Source organism: Lipotes vexillifer, unplaced genomic scaffold, assembly GCF_000442215.2.
Source record: "Lipotes vexillifer unplaced genomic scaffold, Lipotes_vexillifer_v1.1 scaffold1693, whole genome shotgun sequence".
Classification (NCBI taxonomy): domain Eukaryota; kingdom Metazoa; phylum Chordata; class Mammalia; order Artiodactyla; family Lipotidae; genus Lipotes; species Lipotes vexillifer.
In genome coordinates, this window is record NW_006782186.1 from 661700 (window position 1) to 683800 (window position 22101).

At 37.7% G+C, this 22101-nt stretch overlaps 1 protein-coding gene across 2 annotated transcripts in view; it reads left to right on the forward strand.

Annotated features, from left to right (window-relative positions):
- The window catches only part of UVRAG (UV radiation resistance associated), a 315389-nt gene that overhangs the window by 44153 nt on the left and 249135 nt on the right, over positions 1-22101 (forward strand). For both annotated transcript variants that reach the window (XM_007455036.1, XM_007455037.1), the window contains 2 exons: positions 6896-7057; positions 17168-17242. In XM_007455036.1, coding sequence (XP_007455098.1) covers positions 6896-7057; positions 17168-17242 — 237 coding nt within the window. The remainder of the gene's footprint in view (positions 1-6895; positions 7058-17167; positions 17243-22101) is intronic.

Below are 22101 nucleotides of genomic sequence, written 5' to 3' on the forward strand. Positions count from 1 at the left end.
GACTGTATCTGTATCTGAAAGGACCAGCGCAGGGCCACCAGGGGAGCCCGCCCCATAGAGTTTTATAATAACATTATCGGGCAGTAGAGTCTTTGAATGTGTGGCAGACTGTATCTGTATCTGAAAGGACCAGCGCAGGAATGATTGCTTATTGTCTGGCAGCTATTTTATAAAAGCATAAAGGAAGGTCATTGTAATGAGAGGATTGACAATAGGCTCTACTGTATTAACGTTTTATTGGTTTAGAACAGAAACCCAGGCCATCTGTTCAACCACAAGAAACAACTTCAAAAGACTACCTCCCTTCCAAAGGCTTTTAATTAGTTTTAGAATGAAGTATTTAAGAATAACTAATATAATAACTGCCCCCCAAATCATCCCACCCCTTATGCAATTTGGCCCTTCAGATATATTCACCAGGTCTTTCTTTTTTTCACTTTGGAAAGGGATGGTTATTTCATGCTTTTTCTGCTGAGAATTTGAAATTATACTCATTCATATTTTAGAGCACATATATTGATACTTTTGTTGAGAGGTGATCTTACACATAGGGTAGTAAGTGACTGTCTTTTCAGGTGGTTGTAATCTTCCAACTCCTGCTCTTTAGGCTTTAGGGCCTGAAATGACATCGTAAAGAGATCTTTATTTGTTTTACTTCTGTAGGTGTCTCTTTGTAAGATGCTGTATTTTTTCCATTATTGGGTCTTAGAAAATTTTTGTTTTATTACTTTGTATTGAGATATAGCACATACTACAGTAAAGGGCACAAATAATAGCCTGATGACTTTTCAAAGGGAACGGATCATTTAACCAGATCAAGAAGCAGAACATTATCTTGTGTTCTCCCTCTAGTTACTACCTCCTCCCAAAGAGCACCACTATCTTGACCATAGATTAGTTCTGCTTGTTATTGAACTTTTGTATGGCATATTGTTTTTTGCTTAGCATATTTGTGAGATTCATACACATTATTCATTAATTCTATGTGTACGTGTCCATTAATACATATGTGTATGTATTTCTGTTAGGTATATCTTTAGGAGTGGAATTAAGTGCTGGATCATAGGTTATTTTCAGCTTTAGTAGATACTGCTAAATAGTTTTTCAAAGTGTTTGTGCCAGTTACATCCCTATCAGCAGTGTGAGGTTTTTAGTTGCTCCACATTCTTGTCCAAACTTGGTATTATCTGTTTTGAAAATTTTAGCCATTCTGGTGGGATAGTGGTATTGTATTATGATTTTAATTTACATTTCCTCATATACTATTCTAATTGATCACCTTTTCCAGTGTTTATTGGCCGTCTAGATACTCTTTTTAAAAAAAAATTTTTGGTCACGCTGTGCAGCATGTGAGGTCTTAGTTTCCTGGACCAGGGATTGAACCCGTGCCCCCTGCAGTGGAAGCACAGAGGTCCCTACATATTCTTTTTTTTAAATTTATATTTTTATTTTTATGAAGTGTCTGTTCTGGAGAAACATGCCAATTAATGCCAATTAAGAATAAACAAATTCTGTGCAAGGATTTGACTTTTTTAAAAATAAGTTAATGGGATGCATTCAATCTAATTTGATAGTTTATGTAGTCCTTTTTTCATGCTTCCTGTTTTTGATTATCTAAGGATTTGTGCAGTTGGTTTGTTGAATTCTCCTCTACCCTGTTGTTTCACTCATGCTCTGTGAGTATATAGCATTTTTGTGATCCCAGTTCAGTGTGGAGAGGGACTTCTTGTAGACATGAGTACGGCCTGGGTCTGGGCTTTGAATTATGTTCTTGTCTCCCTTTAAGACTGCCAAAACCAAAACGTCAAGTTTATATAGGTCGGCAAATGCCTTTAAGAGAAAAGCCCTCTAGATTTACACTTTGGGTTCTAGCTTTCCTTTTTGGCTTAGAAAATCTTTGGTGATGATGGTGGTTATTATTATTTTAAAAATATTTTAGCCAGCATTTTTAATTGTTTTCAGTGGGATGATTGTCTAGCCTGCCATTATCAGAAATGGGTGGTTCCCTTCCATTCATTCCTTGGGCCATGTGTTAAATCTAGTCTTGCTGTTTCATAGTTACCCATCATGTTTTACCCAAAATATTATCTTTTCTTATTGCCTGTATTTTTCAATAAATTTTTCTAAGAATAACTTTGGCTTCTTAAAATAACTAAGACTACCTTCAAAGAAAGATTTGCTATTATCAAATATTTCAGTGTGTATTTCCTACAAACAAGGACAGTCTCTTACATAATCATATTAAAATGATTAAAATCAGGAAAGTGTAACATTGACACAATACAGTTATTAACCACAGTCCTTCATCCTCCACCCCCAGCGTAATTGAGGTATAGTTGACAAAAATTGTATATATTAAGGTGTACAATGTGATGTTGTGGTATACGTATATACTGTAAAATGATTAACCAAAATTAAGCTAATTAACATACCTATCACCTCATGTAGTTACTGTTTTTTGTTTTTTGTTTTTTTTGGTAATGAGAACACATTACTCTCTTAGGAAATTTCAAGTATACAATGCGGTATTATTAACTATAGTCACCATGTTGTCATTAGATTTCCAGAATGATTTCATTTAGCAAAACTGCAACTTTGTACGTTTTGGCCAACACCTCCCTGTTTCTCCCAACTTCAACCCCTGGCAACCACCATTACACACCCTGTTTCTATGAGTTTGACTTCTTTAAAAGATTCCACATATAAGTGATATTATGCAGTATTTGACTTTCTTTTTCTGACTTACTTCACTTATCATACTATGCTTCAGGTTCATCCATGCTGTTGCAAATGGCAGGATTTCCTTTTTTAAGGCTGAATAATATTCCATACATATATATGCTACATTTTCTTTATTCAGTCATCTGTTGATGGACACTTAGGTTGTACCTATATCTTGACTGTTATGAATAATGCTGTGGTGAACATGGGAGTGCTTCTATCTCTAAGACACTGTTTCATTTCCTTTGGATATCTACCCAGAAGAGGGTTAACTAGATCATATGGTAGTTCTATTTTAAATTTTTTTGAGTTACCTCCATACTGTTTTCCAACTGGTTGTACCAATTTACCTTTCCACCAATGAATTCCTAGTCCTTATTCAGATATTGTCAACTCTCCAGGACTCAATTCAGAATCACTCTGTCTTTATTTGTCATGTTGCTTTCTTCTTCAGTCTGGATGGTTCTTTAGCCTTTTTGGGGGTGTTTTTGACTTCAGCACTTAAAACCATACAGACCAGTTATTTCATAGACTGTCTTTCAATTTGATTGATGTTTCCTCGTGATTAGATTCAGGTATGCATTTTCGGCAGGAAAACTATAGCTGTAATACTGTATTCTTTTCAGTGCTTTGGTTTAGAAGGCACCTGTTGTTCGTTTGTCCCAATATTGATGTTAACTTTTGTCAGTTGATTAAGGTAGTGCCTGTCAGGTTTCTCCACTGTGAAGTTATAATTTTTCCATTTATAATTAATAAGTGATTTGTTAGGAAGAAACTTTGAGACTTCATATATCCTGCTTCTTATCAACTGTTTGTTTACCAGTTTTAGCATCCATTGGCAATTTTCTCATTCCCATCTTTCAGACTTTTATATTTATTAATTGGCATTCTGTCTTTATTTCCCATTTAATTAATTATTAATTAATTATTAATCTATATCATTATGAATTCAAAGATTCTTATTTTTATTCAATGGGTTATAATCCATTACTGTCATTATTTATTTTGTTGCTTAAATTACCCCACATTGGGTTAGTGAAAGCCCTGTGAATTGATTCCTCTTTCCTTTTGATATGCCCACATCATTCTTTGAGTACTTACTTACATTCTGGCATGAGATGTTCCAGACTCATTTTGTACTCTTCCTGCCCTGGAATCAGTTTTCTCCCGAAGGAACCCTTGGTTCCTTTTAGTGAGAATGCTAAATAGACAGCAAGATCTGAGCATGCTCATTGTTACTAGTGTGCTCATTACTTCTAGACTTTTTAAGGGACTGAGCTAGGAAATACACACACACACACACACACACACACACGCACACACACCCCTTATATCTATTGCTCTATCTGTGTATCGATCTATCTTTTAAAAACCATGCATTCATACCAACATCTCCATTTTCAATCCAGCTGAACTCAGTTCATTTGTAACTCCATTCTCTGACAGTGAAAAACCTGCCTTCCACTGTCCTCAACATCTTTACTCAGGCTTAGAATACACAGAAAGTGGCTTTAGAAATGCTAATCCTTACCACTATAAGAAGCAGACCTATACATTAGAGTTCAGTGTTTACAGTTTTTTTTCCCTGAAGTAAAAGCCATATACAATGAAATGCAAAGATTTTAACTATGTAGTTTGCTGAGCTTTGATAAGTGCATACATACCTGTCAAGATATGTACATTTCCTATCATTCCAGAAAGTTCCCTTGTGCCCAAGCCCTCCCCCCACAAAAGGAAATCATTTTTCACCACAGATTTGTTTTGCCTCTTGTAGAACCTCATATAAATGGAATCATCATGCAGTATGTATTTTTTTTTCATATTCTGTTTTACATTCTTGCCTTGCCTTTTCAGCTGTACTTCTTTGCACTGATTTTTTAATCATTGCTTCAGGGGTTACTATATATACTCTTAACTACTTCAGGTAAAACAGGAGAACCTGGCAACAGTGTAGTTCCAGTTGGCCACCTTGTCTCATTTGTGCTGTTACTTTCATATTTGTGAACCTATACATATGTTATAAAACCCTTTATACAGTTATAGGTTTTGCTTTAAACAGACATATATGATATAAATAAAATAAGAAAAATACATGGTCTTTTATATTTACTCCGTGTTTACCATTGCCAGTGCTTTTTATTCCTTCTTAAAGATCCAGGTTTCTATCTGGTGTCATTTCTCTTCAGCCTGAAGAACTTCCTTTAGCATTTCTTGTAGTACAGGTCTTCCTGGTTATTCCTAGACCTTAATGTTTATCTTCATTTTTAAATGAAACTCTACCCCTATCTAGAAGGGTTGCTAAAACAATTATGGTGGGATAGAGACTGGGGGTCATGTAAGAATGGAGTTCTGTTGATCTTAGGTTGAAATTCTTGGATGGTGTGGAATCAGAATAAAGCTGATTGCACAATGTGTTTATTGTGTTATTATCATGCTATTTATTGATAATCTTTTGGTGTCCTCAAACATCCATTTTGGTTAATTGGACATTCATTCACTCATTCAGCAAATATATATTTTTTAATTAATTAATTAATTTATGGCCGTGTTGGGTCTTTGTCGCTGCGCGCAGGCTTTCTCTAGTTGTGGCGAGCAGGGGCTGCTCTTTGTTGTGGTGCGCAGGCTTCTCATTGTGGTGGCTTCTCTTGTTGTGGAGCATGGGCTCTATGCGCGCAGGCTTCAGTAGTTGCGGCATGTGGGCTCAGTAGTTGTGGCTCATGGCCTCTAGAGCACAGGCTCAGTAGTTGTGGCGCACGGGCTTAGTTGCTCTGGCATGTGGGATCTTCCCGGACCAGGGCTTGAGCCCGTGTCCCCTGCATTAGCAGGCAGATTCTTAACCACTGCGCCACCAGCAGCAAATATTTATTGAGCACATAGCAGGTACTTTTCAAACTTTGGGGATCTTGTGGTAAACAAATCAGGCAATGTTTCTATCACAGCTTTTATTTTAATGCAAGGATATCAGACAATAAAAATATACAAGTGAAGTACATACAAGTGAAAAAGATAGATCAGATGTTAAGTGCCATGGAACTGGAAGTCATGTTCCCACTCCTGAAATGTCAGCAGCCAAACCCAGAAAAACACATACATCAATATATCCCCTAAAACAAAAACACTGCCTTAGTCTGTCCCCATTTTGGTCAGGAAGAAAAACTGCCACAAAGCAAAGACTAGTTACCCTTATATGAGGACCTTTTGATTTACTGATTTGTGTAATATGAAAATTGATAATTTAATGAGATTGATTGTAGTTACATTCAGCAATGAAAGCCCTAACATTTAATGTAAGGGAAATAAATGAAAGTAAGTAATCGATGCATTGTAGTTCATGTCTATTGATAATATTAAAGCCCCTTAACTTTTTCACTTTTCAGAGAATATTTCAACTTATCTGGATAATCCTCTATGAAAAACAAAGTTCTTTCAGAGCATAAAGTTGACCATGCCATTCTTAACCTTAAAACCTTTCAGTGGCCCCACGTCTTGTACAGAGTAAAGTACCACCTCCTTGGCGAGGAGTCTCGTGTTGGTCTCTCCAGCTCTGCATCCTGCCGCTCCTGTGTTGTGCGCTCCAGCAGTTGTCTTAGTTCCCTGACCACACTGTGCTATTTCACACCTCTGAGCCCTTATTATTTCCCCTTTGCCTGCAATTCCTTATTTTAATCTGGTGAACTACTGTTTGTCCTATAAAAGCCAAGTTTCATAGCCTGTGTGCTGTCTTTTCCCTGTTCCTTCCAAGTTTATTATCCCTCCTGTGCTACTTTGTAACCTTTTGCATATTGCACTTTTCATGAAACAATGTAATTATTTAAAGAGAGGTTTGAATCCAGCAACAAGTTGGAGGTACTTTGAGGGCATTGTGTATAAGTTGCTTCTTAATAATTGTGTATTGTGTTGAATAAATAAATGAATTACCATAGGAAGCCATGTTAATGAGAGATTAGAATATATGCTCCTTCTATTGACTATAATAAATAAGCAGAGAAATTAAAAAGTACCGATATCACCCTCTTTATGTTAATTGGAATGTCTTCTTCACTTAAGTTTGCAATTTAGTATATTTATGAGTTCTTTTGGTTAAAGAACAAAATGATGTACAACCTAACTGAAATAACTGTAAACCGTAAACATTTAGGGTCTTCCTAAAGCATGTTTTCATTTCCATCAACAGAATCCAACATGGCGGAGTCTTGATTTTGGAATAATGCCGGACCGTCTCGATACATCTGTGTCTTGTTTCGTGGTGCAGATTTGGGGTGGAAAGGAGGACATCTACCAGCTGTTGATTGAATGGAAAGTCTGTTTGGATGGGCTGAAATATTTGGGTCAGCAGGTAATTTTTAGACTGCAGTTTCAAGTAGTTGTCTTCTCTAAATAAACAGTCTAGCTTTTTCTGTTGAATCTTCTGATTCTACATTTCCTATTATAAAGAGAGACCCTTTATGATTGTTCACTTACAGAAATTTGAGTCATTGCCAGGTTTAAAAAATGACTGAAAAAATTTATGAAGGGGCTTCCCTGGTGGCGCAGTGGTTGAGAGTCTGCCTGCCGATGCGGGGGACGCGGGTTCGTGCCCCGGTCTGGGAGGATACCATATGCCACGGAGCGGCTGGGCCCGTGAGCCATGGCTGCTGAGCCTGCGCTTCCGGAGCCTGTGCTCCGCAATGGGAGAGGCCACAACAGTGAGAGGCCCGTGTACTGCAAAAAAAAAAAAAAAAAAAAATTTATGAAGAACTGCCTTAAGCTGATAATTTAAGAGGAGATTTTTGGGGGGGGCAGGTAGAAAAGAATATGTTTTCTCATAGCACTCTGCTTGTTCTGTCTTATTGGATGTTTCCCCTAGAATCTGAAAATTCAGTTGAAAATAAGCACCTCTCTTATGACCAGTAGAGTGGGGTTACTCCAAGAATAAGAAGAGTTTCTGTTCATTGAGCACAGGGATGACAAATGCCTGGCTCATATACTGCTACCCATTCCCCATGAGTGATGTAGCTAACTCATCATAGCACTCTTCTAGCTGAGCTCAGAAGTAGCTCCATAATCCTTTCTAACACCAGTGTTCCAGGATGCAACTAGAAATATATCAGAATTGCATCTGAAATGAAACCTGTTTGCCATTCCCAGACATAAGTAATTATAGTTAATGTTTATAGTGACCTTGTGAAAGTTGATATTATTGCCCATAGTTTCCTGATGGGAAAATCGTGCCTCAGAGAATTTAAGAAACTGTCAAGATCACACTGCTAGGTGGAGCTGGGATTTAAATTAGGCCTGACTTAAAAATTCATTCTCTTTCTGCTGTACCACACTGGTAATATACATGTAGTCCTTGGTAACCACTCAGCCCACATTGGAAAAAATGCCATTTCTATTTTGTGATACCTGTAGGACTACTGATAAAGGTGACCCTAAAATGTTAGTTATATTTACAAACATCCTTCATATTTTTTACTATTTATTCAGTATATACTTTCTGGTATGTTTCTTTTAGAGAAACAATTCTACATTTTTCTTTTTCAGATTAAAAAAAAGCAAAACAGTTCTTCCCTTATTTTGCATACTGTACTTTATTTTGTGTTCTTTTATAGTGACCAGGACAATGCATGCAATGAATATTTTGCTTAACTAAATTCTAACCTGCTACAAATTCTGTTTTATTTTTATTTTTTTTCTTTTGTTTTAGCGCTGGTCTTAATTAAAACTCATGAAGTAATGACTTGTGGCTTAGGGTCTTTCTCCTCTCTTTTAGTACCAAATGCTTGTTGCCTTTAGCCTGGCTAACCAGCCCTGCCCTGAGGCACGTACTCTTTCTGTCTTGCTACATGCCAGAGTTGGCTCTCTGTGTATAGATTATGATATTAAGCACTTGTTTACGTTGTGTGGGGGTGGGGCTTCTTAACATTAGAGTTGCAGGGCTATAGGCTTGTAGGGGAGGGGTTTTTTTTTGGCCAGAGAAGATGGCCTTCATCATGCTTTTCAGTTCACACATTCCTTAGGTGGTTGTCTTCTTAAATTACCCAGCTGTGCTTATGTCTAACTTACCCTAGTTTCAGAGAGTTAGCATTCAGGTGTCTTCTTACAAAGTTGGTTATGTTGGTATCGCAGAGAACAAGAGAAAGAGAAAACATTTTTCTAAGCCAACTAGACACTTAATATCCTTGTAGAAAGTCACTTATGAAATAGGTATAACAAGTAACAGGCTACTAGAAAATCAGATATAATAGAATTACAAATTTTTAGAGGAAAGCAAGGCTGAGATGTGTTAGGTTAATAGCCAGAATCACTGAGGTTCATTGATTGGTCATCTGCTTTCTAGCAGGCATCGTTCTTTGTGTTAAGGATCCAGAGATGAGTCAGATAAGGTTCTTAGACCCGGTAAACTGAGGATCGATGAATAGCTGCAAAGAGAGCTATGGGAGTATGTTTAAGAGGTATGTAGACAAACCTGGATAGAGTCAGGGAATGGATGACTTTCGAAAGAAATTTTTTTACAAGTTAGGTTTTTTTGAGGTATAATTTACATACAATAAAATTTCCCTTTTAATGTATACAGTTCAATGAGTTTGACAAATGTATGAAGTAAGTAACCATCACTACAATGAATAATGCTGCTGTGAGTATTTAAATATAGGTCTTTGTGTTGATGTAAGTTGTCATTTCTCTTGAATAAATACCCAGTATTGGAATTTCTGGTTCTAATGGTAAGTGCTATGTTGAAATTTATAAGAAACTGTGAAACTCTTTTTTCAGAGTGACTGTCATTCTGCCTTCCCATCAGCAATGTATGATAGTTCCTTATCTTTGTAAGGGCTTATTATTGTCAGTCTTTTTAATTTTCACTATTCTGATAAAGTGGTATCTCATACTGATTTTAATTTTAATTTTCCTAATGATGAAATGATGTTGTGCATTTAAAAAATATGTTTATTTGCCATCAATCCCCCTACCTTCTTTTTTTGTGAAATGTTCATTCAGATCTTTTGCCTATTTTTTATTTGCTTGATTGATTTCTCATTATTGTGAGTTGTAAAATTTCTTTAGGTGTTCTGTATGAGTTAGTCCTTTATGAGATATATATTTTCCAAATATTTTCTGCTAATCTGTGGCTTGTCTTTTCATTTTTTTTTTAAGTGTCATACTTTTTGTTTCTTAGATCTAAGACGTCTCTGCCTAACCCAAGGTTACAAAGATTTTCTTTTATAAAGTTCTTCTAGAAGTTTTATAGCTTTAAGTTTTAGTTTTACATTTATGTCTATGATCCATTTTGAATTAACTTTTTTTTTGAATTAACTTTTATATAAAGAGCAAGATTCATTGTTTTGTAGGTGGATGAACATTTGTTCCTGTATTCTTTGTTGTAGAGACTGTTATTTCTCCATTGAATTACCTTTGTTGAAAATCAGTTGTTGAAAATCATTTATGTTGATCTATTTCTGGACCCTCTGTTCTGTTTCACTGATCTACATTTCTGTCCTTATTGCCAGTACCACCTTATCTTGATTACTGTAGTTTTATACAGTCTTGAATTCAGGTAATATGAATCCTCCAACTTTGTTCTTTTCTCAAAAATCTTCCTGGCCTTTCTAGATCTTTTGCCTTTACATATACACTTCAGAATTAGTTTGTCAGTTTCTACAAAAATCCTGCTGTGATTTTGATACGTGTTGAATCTAAGAAAATTTGGGGAGATTTGACAGCGTAGTGTTGAGTGTTTCAATCTATGGACACGATATAATCTCTCCATTTGTGAAAATCATCTTTGATTTCACTCATCAATTATTTGTAGTTTTCAGCATACAGATCTTACACATACTTTGTTAGATTTGTACCATGGATTCCATGTTTGTTGATGCTAATTTAAATGGTATTCCTTTTTAAAATATTCCTATTTCCAATTTTTGTTCCTTGCATATAGAAACATTTCTGTTTTGAGCTTGTATTCTGTGACCTTGCTAATAAATTCACTTATTAGATCCAGTAGACTTTTCTGTTGTGGATTCATTTTGTAGATTGCCAGGTAGGCAGTCATGTTGTTTGTGAACAGAGAAGGTTTACTTTGTTCCTTTCTAATGTTTATGTCTTTTTCGTTTTGTTTCTTATTTCACTGGTTGAGACTGTTGAGGTACAATGTTGGATAGAAATAAGTAGAGTAGGCATCTTTGTTTTGTTGCTATTCTTGAAGGAAAGCAGTCTTTTCACTATTAATTAATACTGGAACTGCACCTCAGATGGGACTCGAACCCACAACTTCCAACTGAGACTGCACAGCTCATCTTGGGACTTAATGAAGCTAAGGTTCCTTATGTCTTGATGCAGAAGGAATTCAGCGAGAGGCAAAGTGATTGGTAAGAAGTAGATTTATTAATACAGGATGCTTGTGAAGGATACAAGTGGGAAGGCAAGAGGGCTCTGCCCCAAGAACTAAGTGGGCTACATTTTTATAATCAAAGGAAAAGTGGGAATGGAGAGACCACCTTCTTCCTCTTCCTTTGTAAAGATGCTGCAGGAAAATGAGGCACAAGAGGGTGGTCGTGTCCCAGGTCTCGGTGAGTTCCTGGGACAGTCCTTGGCTTCATGCAGGAAAGAATTCAAGAGTGAGCCATAGTAAGTGAAAGCAGGTTTATTTAGAGTGATATGCATTCCATAGGTAGAATGCGGTCTGTCTCAAAAGGTGAGAGCAGCTCTGAAATATGGGGTGGTTTCTTTTCTTTCTTTTTTTTTTTTTGCACGGGCCTCTCAGTGCTGTGGCCTCTCCCATTGCGGATCCCCTGCATTGGCAGGCGGACTCTCAACCACTGCACCACCAGGGAAGCCCTATGGGGTGGTTTTTATGGGCTGGGTAATTCCATAGGCTAATGAGTGGGAGGGTTATTCCAACCATTTTGGAGAAGGGGCAGAGATTTCCAGGAATTGGGCCACCGCCCACTTTTCCGCCCTTTTATGCTCAGCCTTGGAACTGTCATGGCACCTGTGGGTGTGTCATTTAGCATGCTGATGTATTACAATGAGCATATAATGAGGCTCAAGGTCTCCTGGAAGTCAAACCTTCTGCCATCTTGGGCCTAGTTGGTGCTAACCAGTTTTTGTTGTATTCAGTTTTCCTCAGAGGCTGTGTCATTACTTTCTGTTTGTTTGATCTGTTTGGCCGCATCTTGTGGCTTGCAGGATCTTAGTTCCCTGAACAGGGATTGAACCTGGGCCACAGCAGTGAAAGCGCCGAGTCCTAACCACTGGACTGCCAGGGAATTCCCAAGACTGTGTCATTATTTTAAAGGTTGTGCCCTACTCCCTTCCCTCCTGTCTCACTATTAGCCATGAAATTTTAAGAAACTTTGTTAGGTTGAGGACGTTTCCTTTCATTTGTAGTGAATTCGATTTGCTAATAGTTTGTTAAGACTTCTTTCACCTATGTCCATGAAGGTTATTAGTCTGTACTTTTCTTGCAATGTCCTTGTGTGGTTTAGTATGGGAGTAATGCTGGCTTCATAAAATGGATTGGGAAGTGTAACTATTCTTATATTTTCTGGAGGAATTTGTGTAGAATTGTTCTTCAGTGAAGCCATCTGGTTGTTAAGATTTCTTTGTGAGAAAGTTTAAAAGTATGACTTCAATTACTTTATTAGCTGTGGGGCTGTTTAGGTTATCTGAGAATTCCTAAGTGAGCTTTGATACTTCTCTTCCAAAGAATTTGTCACTTTCACGTGCGATTTCAAATTTATTGGTGTAAAATTTCCCACAGGGACTTCCCTGGTGGTCCAGTGGTTAAGAGTCTGTGCTTCCATTGTAGGGGGCATGGGTTCCATCCCTGTTCCGGGAACTAAGATCCCACATGCTGCGAGGTCCGGCCAAAAAATTAAAAAAAAAAAAAACAATTTCCCACAATATTACCATATCCCTTTAAAGTATGTAGATATATAATGATCCTTTCCTATTTCATTCTTGCTGCTGGTAATTTCTGTCTTCTCCCTTTTTCTCTTGATTACTCTGAATAGAGATTTATCAGTTTTATCAGCTTTTCAAAGATCTAGTGTTTGGTTTTGCAATATTGTGTTTTATAAGAAATATATATATTTGATGCACAGTTCTTGGCTCACTTCTAGAACTCTTGGAATTTCCTAAGTGTTGAATGTGATAAAGGCGTCTTTTGTTATGTTAATGAGGTGACTTTTGAAAAGCACCTAAGGGTGGGGGCGGGTTGCCCACGGAGCAACCATGAGATAAGAGGATTAGAGGATTGGAACTTTCAGTCCCACAGTCTGACCTCTTGGGAGAGGATGAGGGATTGGAGGTTGAATCAATTGCCAATGGTCAATGATTTAATCAATCATGCCTGTGTAATAAAGCCTCCATAAAAACTCCAAAGGATGGGGTTCTGAGAGCTTCTGAGTTGGTGAACACATAGAGATTGGGCAGTATGATGCACTTTGAGAGGGCATAGAAGCTTTGTGCCCTTTCCCCATACCTTGCCCTATGCAGCTCTTCTATTTGGCTGTTCCCTGAGTTACATTCTTAATAAACTGGTGATCAGTAAGTAAAATATTTCTCTGAGTTCTGCGAGCCACGCTAGCAAATTAATCGAACCTGAGGACTAGGTTGTGGGAACCGCTGATTTACAGCCCGTTGGTCAGAAGTACAGGTAACACCTGTACTTGGGATTGACATTCTAAATTGGAACCTCTAATCTGTAGCCAGTTAATTAGAAGCACAGATAGCAATCTGGGTTTTTGACTGGCCTTCCATGTGTGGGGGGCAGTCTTGTAGGACTGAACCCTTAACCTGTGGAATCTGATGCAGGCCTGAGAGCAGGACACCCTGCTGGTGTCCAAGAATTGCTTATTGTTGGTGTGGGAACTACCCACCCACCCGATTGAAATTGGGTTGCAGATCACCGAAAGAGGTTTCATTTATTATTGTTATTTTTTTCAATTTCATTAATTTCTGCTTTTTTCCTTTTTTAAAAAAATATTTACTGGGGCTTCCCTGGTGGCGCAGTGGTTGAGAGTCCACCTGCCGATGCAGGGGACACGGGTTCGTGCCCTGGTCCGGGAAGATCCCACATGCCGTGGAGCGGCTGGGCCCGTGAGCCATGGCCGCTGAGCCTGCGCGTCCAGAGCCTGTGCTCCGCAATGGGAGGGGCCCCAACAGTGAGAGGCCCGCGTACCAGGAAAAAAAAAAAAAATTCATTTATTTGGCTTCGCCAGGTCTTAGTTGGAGCATGTGGGATCTAATTACCTGACCAGGGATCAAACCTGGGCCTCCTGCACTGGGAGCGCAGAGTCTTAACCATTGAAGCACCAGGAAAGTCCCTCGTTGGTTTCTGCTTTTACTCTTATTATTTTCTTCCTTTTGCCTGCTTTGGGTTTAATTTGCTCTAATTTGCTAGTTTCTTAAAGTAGGATTCCTAGATTACTGATTTGAGACTTCTGTTTTCTAAAGTAAGCATTTAATAAATTTTCCTCTAAGCATTGCTTTAGCTGTGACCCTCAGTTTTGTTCTATTTGAAATATTTCCTAATTTCTCTTTTATTTCTTCTTGACCGAAGGGTTATTGAGAGGTATGTTGTTTAATTTTCAAACATTTGTGGAGTTTTCAGATATCCTTCTTTTGTTGATTTCTACTTTAATTCTGTCGTGTTTAGAGAATATCGTATTATTTTAATTCTTTTAACCTTTTTGAGATTTATTTTATGGTCTGTCTTGGTAAGTGTTTCATGTACATGTCATGTGTATTTTGCTGTCATTTGAATGGACAGAGTGATGATGCAGTTTGTCCACAGTAGCCGGAGCTACAACTACAAGCCAATTTCCTGAATAGCCTTTAGAGACAAGAGAGTTAATCAGGAACTTTTCCCCAGAAGTCATGAACTAAAGTTGGTTTTGACTTGAATTTTGGACAAAGAAGCAGAGGAGTTTGAAAATAGCTCTATTCAAGGTGGGAATTTGGAGAATTTGTTGATAATGCTTATATGGGGTACTTGCGGTGGCAGAAGTTCTTGTGCTTAGTTTAAGTGGTTAGAACTTTGTATTAATACCAACAGCGATTGTATACTCTTTCAGTGTTTGGGTATCTTTTTACATTCATACAATCATTTTACTTGCACCCAGTGACTTTGGGCCTTTTGAAGGTCATGTGAGCAAGTATTATTTTCCTGTCAGTATTTAACTGAGAAAACAGAAGCTCAGAGAAATTAAGTAACTTGTTAAAGGTCACACAGTGATTGGTGGATTTAGGCTATTATTTGTTCCATTGCTCAGACTATATTTATTATTCATTTCACCAATTTTGATTATCTGTCTTTAAAAAGTGTGCCTTTTTTCATAGAGGGATCAAAATACAAGATTGTGGTTGAATTAAAAGGCTCTATATTCGGTAGTCTCCATATTAAGATTCTGACACGTTTTGGGGTCAGTGATCTATAATTAATGGTAAAGGATAGTAAGTAGTATGGAGTATCATGCAGCCTGTGTTGTTAATTTTCTTTATTAATCAGGAACAAAGGGCTCTATGGTTGACTGATTCTGATTTTTCCCCCCCAGTATTGTTTGTGTCTAACTTCCAAAAGTACTTTCATATCCAGTGATAATTGGATTCATTTCATCTGTAAGACACCACTATAAAACAGAACAAGGAGTGTTTCTGCTTTTGGCTGATGAGGGATTTAAAGCATGGCCCATTAACATTGATTAGCGATTATATGTTGAGTAGAGTGCTAGGCACTAGAGCTATAAAGTCAGAGTTCCTTATGAAGCACTAGAAGGTTGGAATTAGAACTCAGATCACTTGAATTTTTTTTCTTTTTAAGCCCAGTATCTTTTCAAGTCCTAGAACCATGTTGTGTCATATTTTTCAACAAGTTAATTTAATGCCCATCTTTATGAGGCTTATGCTTTGAAAACTTTACCTTCGTGTTAGATTCACTCCTGCCCATAATCTCACCCCACCCTTTCTTTAAATGGCATGTATTTTTCTGATTTTAAAAGTGATCCATGCACTTTGTGGACAGTTTGGAAAATTTTGAAAAGCACAGAGAGGAGAATAAAAAATTATGTGTACTCCTTCTGCCCAGCTGCAACCATTGTTAACATTTTGATGCATATGATTTTATTTAATCTTTTTTCTCCTGAGGTATATATGTGTGTAATATATTCTATGTTTGTAAAATTTTGAGTTTCTTCTAATCTTAAAACTGATTTCGTAGTGCTTTCTCTTTTTCTCTCATAAAATGAAACACTTCTTGAAATTGGTTTATAGTTTTCATTATAAGTTTATTATTGCAGGCCCATCTTTTGGTATTGTATTCAGTTAAGTAAATGATGTAGGTAAACAGGGAGCATGTGATTAATTTTGCTTTAGTAATAGATGTAGCAAGTATGGAAGTCAGATAAATGTTCACAGGAATCTTCTACTGCTGGCTTTAACCTTTCTATCTCTAGCTAGAAAGAAGAGATGAAATATTCTATTCTGGTAATTCCCCACTTGAACCCTCACATTAATCCTTCACTGCAGAAGCAATTAAAATTGTTTTAGCCACAGTTCTTTCTGATCAAGTAACTAAATCTGTTTTTATAGACTTTATAGTATTTTGAATTTAAAAAAAAATCTTAGTTCTTCAATTTTAAAAGTTTTTTTTTTTTTTTTTTTTTTTTTTTTTTCTTTTTTTTTCTTGCGTTATGCGGGCCTCTCACTGTCGTGGCCTCTCCCATTTGCGGAGCACAGGCTCCGGACGCGCAGGCCCAGCGGCCATGGCTCACGGGCCCAGCCGCTCCGCGGCATGTGGGATCCTCCCGAAACGGGGCACGAACCCGCGTGGTGGTCACCGGCAGGCGGACTCTCAAGCACTGCGCCACCAGGGAAGCCCAATTTTAAAAGTTTTAATTCTCCCACCTTTTAGGTGAAGTTTTAATTCGAGGTTGGCACTGACTGAAGCTCGAATCAGTTGCATTTGAAAGAGAGTAGTAGACAGAAAATAATTAGTAGACTTTTAAAGACTTTGAGGATTGGATATTATCTTTGAACTGTCTTTTTGAAATTAGAAAATAATATTTATCTTTTATGTTTTTTCTAGAGCTTCTTGATTTTTAAAGCACTCTAATAGACTAACTGGGCTGTGTGTTCTCTGAGATCAGAGAATGTATAGTGTGCCTCTGAATCCCCTATACTTAAGGAATATGCTTTCTGTAACAACCTCAAGAAGTGTTTGTGAAAAATGTGTGTGAATATGATGGTGCCTGTGATCTCATGTGATGATTTTGCGAGGACTTTGACTAAAGCAGGAAACTCTAAATTGATCACCTGGTCTTATGATAAGTGTTTTGTTTTCTGCTGGCTTGTTAGACGTAGCCAACCTATTTCTCAACATTGAAGTAGGTCCTGTCATTTTCTAATCACATTAAAACTTGATTGGAATGAGGTGAACTAATAATGTGTTTTCCTCCTCTCTTAGATTCATGCCCGCAACCAAAATGAAATAATTTTTGGGCTGAATGATGGCTATTATGGTGCTCCATTTGAACATAAGGTAAGGGGATTTGCATAACACTGTGAGTTTTGTTTAGTGCAGGTGTGCTTTGATGTATCAGGTAAAAGCTCTGTGTAAATAGAATCATGTTTTAAGTATCATTATGTTTGTTGTTTAGTGTGGCTTAGGGTGAATGCTTAAAGTGAAAACTCATTTTGTAACCACATCAACACATCTTTTCTAAATCCAGATTATATTAATTTTCCTAAGAGAAAATCTCATGTAGCTGTTTTCTACATAATTCTTTAGAGGTTAAGGAAGAATAATGAATTTTAATTAAGTGTAATACAATTTTATTAAATGTTTCAGAAATATTTTACAACTTTGAATAAATTTAAGAAACCTGAGGCAAGTTATATTGTAGTCATTTATATTATAGTCTGTGCTGTCTGTATCTAAAGGTGATTAGAGAAAGGAGAGGTATTTACCAAGTACCTGCTATCTGTGGCACCATGCCAGGTGATTCATGTTCTTTATCCTACTTAATACTAGCCACAAACCAATGAGGTGAATTTTCTACATTATTTCCTCTTAGTGATCATGTTGTTTTCTAATTCTTGGTTGTCTGAAATGCTCTTGCTAGAATGCTTCATTCATTCAACAGCTATTTACTGAGCACCTGCTGTACATCAGCTACTGTGCTCTAAGTGCTAAGGGTACAATGGTGAGCAAACAGATTTTTTTTTTCCCTGCTGTCATGGAGTGTATGAGGGAGACAAGCACTGATAAGGTAACCTGATAGATAACTATATAAACACAATGTTGGTGGGTGCTATAAAAGCATGTGATGAGGATCTTAACTACTCTAGTGGCTCAAGAAAGTTCTACGGGGACTTGACTTTTAAGGTTACAATCCAGAGGATGAATAGAAATGAACAATGTGGAGGGATGGAGGCTGAACAGAGAGAGCATTCCGGGTAGAGGAGGGTAACATGTTGGAAGGCTATGAAATGCTAGGGGAAGTGGTGAGTTTTGGGGACTGAAGGAAAGTCTGGGTGATAAGGGAGAAGGATACCAGAGGAGGCTGGAGAGGTAGACAGGGACCACGTAACACAGAACCTTTTGAAGGGTTTTATCCTAAGAGCAGTAGAGTGTGTTGAAGGATTTTTAGCATGGCAGAGATATAATTAGATTTGTGTTTTAATAATTTCACTCTGGCTGCTTTAAGGACTGATTGTAGAAGAGGCAAGAATATATGTGGGAAATAGTAAGAAGGATCTTACAGTACGGAGGGTGAGAGATTTGATACTTTGAAACAGGTTTATGGTAGAATAGCAGATAGATGTAGGAAAGTTTTAGGAGGTAAAATCAGTAGGACTTGGTGATGGTTTGAATTTAGGGTGTAGGGAAAAAGAAGGTGTTAAAGGATGACTTTCGGGTTTCTGGCTTAGATGAAGTAACCAGATGGATGAAGGTGCCAGGCACTGAGAGAACTAAGGACGCTGGAGGAAGACAGCTTTGTTGGAGGCAGATCGTGAGTGAGTTGAGATTTGATCACATGGGCTTTGAGATACCTTCAAGATATCCATGTGTAAAGTAGGCATTTGGATTAGATGAGTCTGGAGTTCAGAGGAGAGAAGTAGGTTAGAGATTTAAATATAGAGATATAATAATGGCAAATAGTTATTGAAATCGTGAGTTCAGATAAGATAGACCAGTGACAAGCTGTACAGTGAGAAAAAAGGGGCTTAATAGCAGGGGGCCTGTGAGGGTCTCCAACTTTTAGAGGCCAAATATGGGAGGAGGCTTTGGAAAAGGTGGCTGAGAAGGAATGGTGAGAGATAGATGAGGAAAAGAGTGAAGTCTCTTGTCGCATCTCAGAGGCTAAAGAAAGAGAGGTTTTTGTTTTGGTTTGGGTTTTGGTTTTTAAGGAGAGGGTGGTCAAAAAAGATGAAGACTGAAAAAGGCCCATGCAGTTGGGCAAAATGCAAGCTATTCTAGGTGACTTCATCAAAACTCAGTTGAAGCTCTATTAAACTTTTTTTCTTTATTTTAAAGCCCTCATCTTCTAAGTTCCTATGGTATATCAGCACCCTATGTATACCTTTGACATAGGTTTTACCACTTTATAGCTCTTTATTCCTTTCTAGTCTGTAAGCTTCTTAAGGACAGATTCCCATATGTAATTTTGAATTCCTAGTACCTATCATAGTCCTTAACATGGTATTTGCTTAGTAAAAATGTTTTATTTAATGAGAGAATTGTGGGAACTGCCACTGCTGTTGTTTGTAATGTCCCATTTATAGGGTTAGCCATCCTGAGTCTGTTGAAGGATTAAGCTCCTCCTGTAACAGGTAACCAACTCACCATCTAGCACAATATCTGGCATATAGTAATAATATTAATAGTTAACATCTGTTGAATATATTATGTATCAAACAATGTTTTAAGAGCTTTATATCTCTTACTGTATGTAATCTCCCTAAGAATTTTGTAGCCAGAGGCTAATAGTAGTTGAGATTTCGGGTAGGTCAATAACTAATAACCCTTTCTTCTTCTCCTGAATTTGGAACAAGTTTAGAAATAAGCCAGGTGATAAATGGAGATCAGGTGGTAGAGCCAGGATCATGCAAGAGCTGGGTTGGAAACACAGGCAGGGTGCACAAAGAGTTGGCCCAGAACCCTATAACGTCTCCACTGTCACACTGTGGCTGCTCCCTCAGCTCAAACCCATTGGTAACATGGGATTCCATTTGTGAGAGAAGGAAGAAAAATTATGAGCTTGGTTTATATAAGCCTGGTATATTTTATGAACCAAAAATGGATGGTGGCTGTGTTTCAATCCCATATAGAGTGATCCTTAAAGACAGAAGAGATGGGAAATCCTCCCAATGGGCAGAACTTCCTGCAGTGTAACTTCTTATCTTCTTTTTTATTTTTATTTTTTAAACATCTTTATTGTGGTATAATTGCTTTACAATGGTGTGTTGGTTTCTGCTTTATAACAAAGTGAATCAGTTGTGCATGTGCGTGTGTTCCCATATCTCTTCCCTCTTCCGTCTCCCTCCCTCCCACCCTCCCTATCCCACCCCTCCAGGTGGTCACAAAGCACCGAGCTGACTTCTTATCTTCTTTATATGGAAAGAGAATTGGCCAGAATAAGAATACATATGGATTTTCCATGGCTGTGCATTATTGGCAAAGATAAAGAATGCATTATTAGATAAATCCTTAGTCTAGAAGTATCAGGGACCATAAATTTGAGACCCTTCTTTATTAATGCAGTATGTATGTTTTCATTACAATCAATGTATCTTGCATAAATGCATAGACATTCTGTTTAAATGACTTATGTTTGCGGGAAACCGCAGAAGGAAAAAATTAAAGTATCTTTATAGATGGAGGTTAGGGACTATCAAATATTATGTCATCACCCTACTCTTAACAAGTAGGTAAAATTTAGAAGAAAAGATATAATTCATTGAATAAAAACCCTGTTGGGGGCATGAAGATATAGTCATGATAATCGCTTTTTAAGTCATGCCCTGGATCATGGCACTTGCATGGTTTGGACTTTAAAAGGTGGTCATGGGTCTAATGAATGTGTTGGTTTATTGGTAATAAATAATAAAAGTAGCTAAAACACACACACACACACAAAAAAATGGAGATCAGAATGTTGGCGTTATTACTGATAAAACTAATTGGCAAATGTGGCTTAAATTCTGCAACTGAAAGAGCTTGTATATAGTACTTTCTCCCAAAATGAATCCCCATGCCACCAAATAACAAAACAAGAAAAACTGCGTTCTTCCCCTTACAGGGACAGATCCTGACCCTCCAAGACAAAAGCAGAATTTATGTGTACTTTACACAGGCTGTTCCTGAATGGGAGGGAACCTGGAAAGAACTAAGGCGGTCATATTCAGTTTCGTCTCCCAAACTCAGCAGTCAAGCTCCTGCCTATTCTGGGGAGGAGTGAGTGAAGGACACAGAAAAAGTAGACTTTTTTTTTTTTTTCTTTATAACCTTCTTTCCTGGGAAATGGAGTGGAAAGTTTTTCTCCTATGTGGAAGCATGGGAGTGCAGAGTAAGTGTTTCTCCCTAACAATAAGAATAATGTCTAATGTTTAGTGAGCACTTACGTGCTAGGCACTATTCTAAGTGCTTTATATATTTTACCTCATTTAAACCCTACAATTGTCCTTTATAGAAGAGGATGCTGTCACAGAGAACTTAAGTAACTTTCCCAAGATTACACAACTACTAAGTAGCAGAGCTGGGATTCAAGGCCAGATAATCAATAAATGTTTACTGAATAAATGTTTTGTAATAAGTGGTACATTATATTCTATAGTCCATCAGTTAATAAGTTTTGTAAATTTATAAGGCATGCTTATCTTGCCCTGTACTAGCTTTTTAAAAATAATTAATTAATTAATTTACTTTGGCTGCACTGGGTCCTCATTTCTGCGCGCGGGCTTTCTCTGGTTGCGTGAATGGGCACTACTCTTCATTGTGGCGTGCAGGCTTCTCATTGCAGTGTCTTCTCTTGTTGCAGAGCATGGGCTCTAGGAGCACAGGCTTAAGTAGATGTGGCACCTGGGCTCAGTAGTTGTGGCTCGTGAGCTCTAGAGTACAGGCTCAGTAGTTGTGGCGCATGGGCTTAGTTGCTCCATGGCATGTGGAGTCTCTCCAGACCAGGGCTTGAACCCGTGTCCCCTGCATTGGCAGGTGGATTCTTAACCACTGCACCACCAGGGAAGTCCCCCTGTACCAGCTTTCAAATGAACACCTGACATATAGGTTGAATCTCCTTAAAAAGTTTTTTTTTCTTTCTTTCTTTTTCAAGAAAGCCATAAGCAGGGTTTCCAGTCAAGAAGGTATTATAAGTGCACACTGTGAGACCCTCTGCTGAA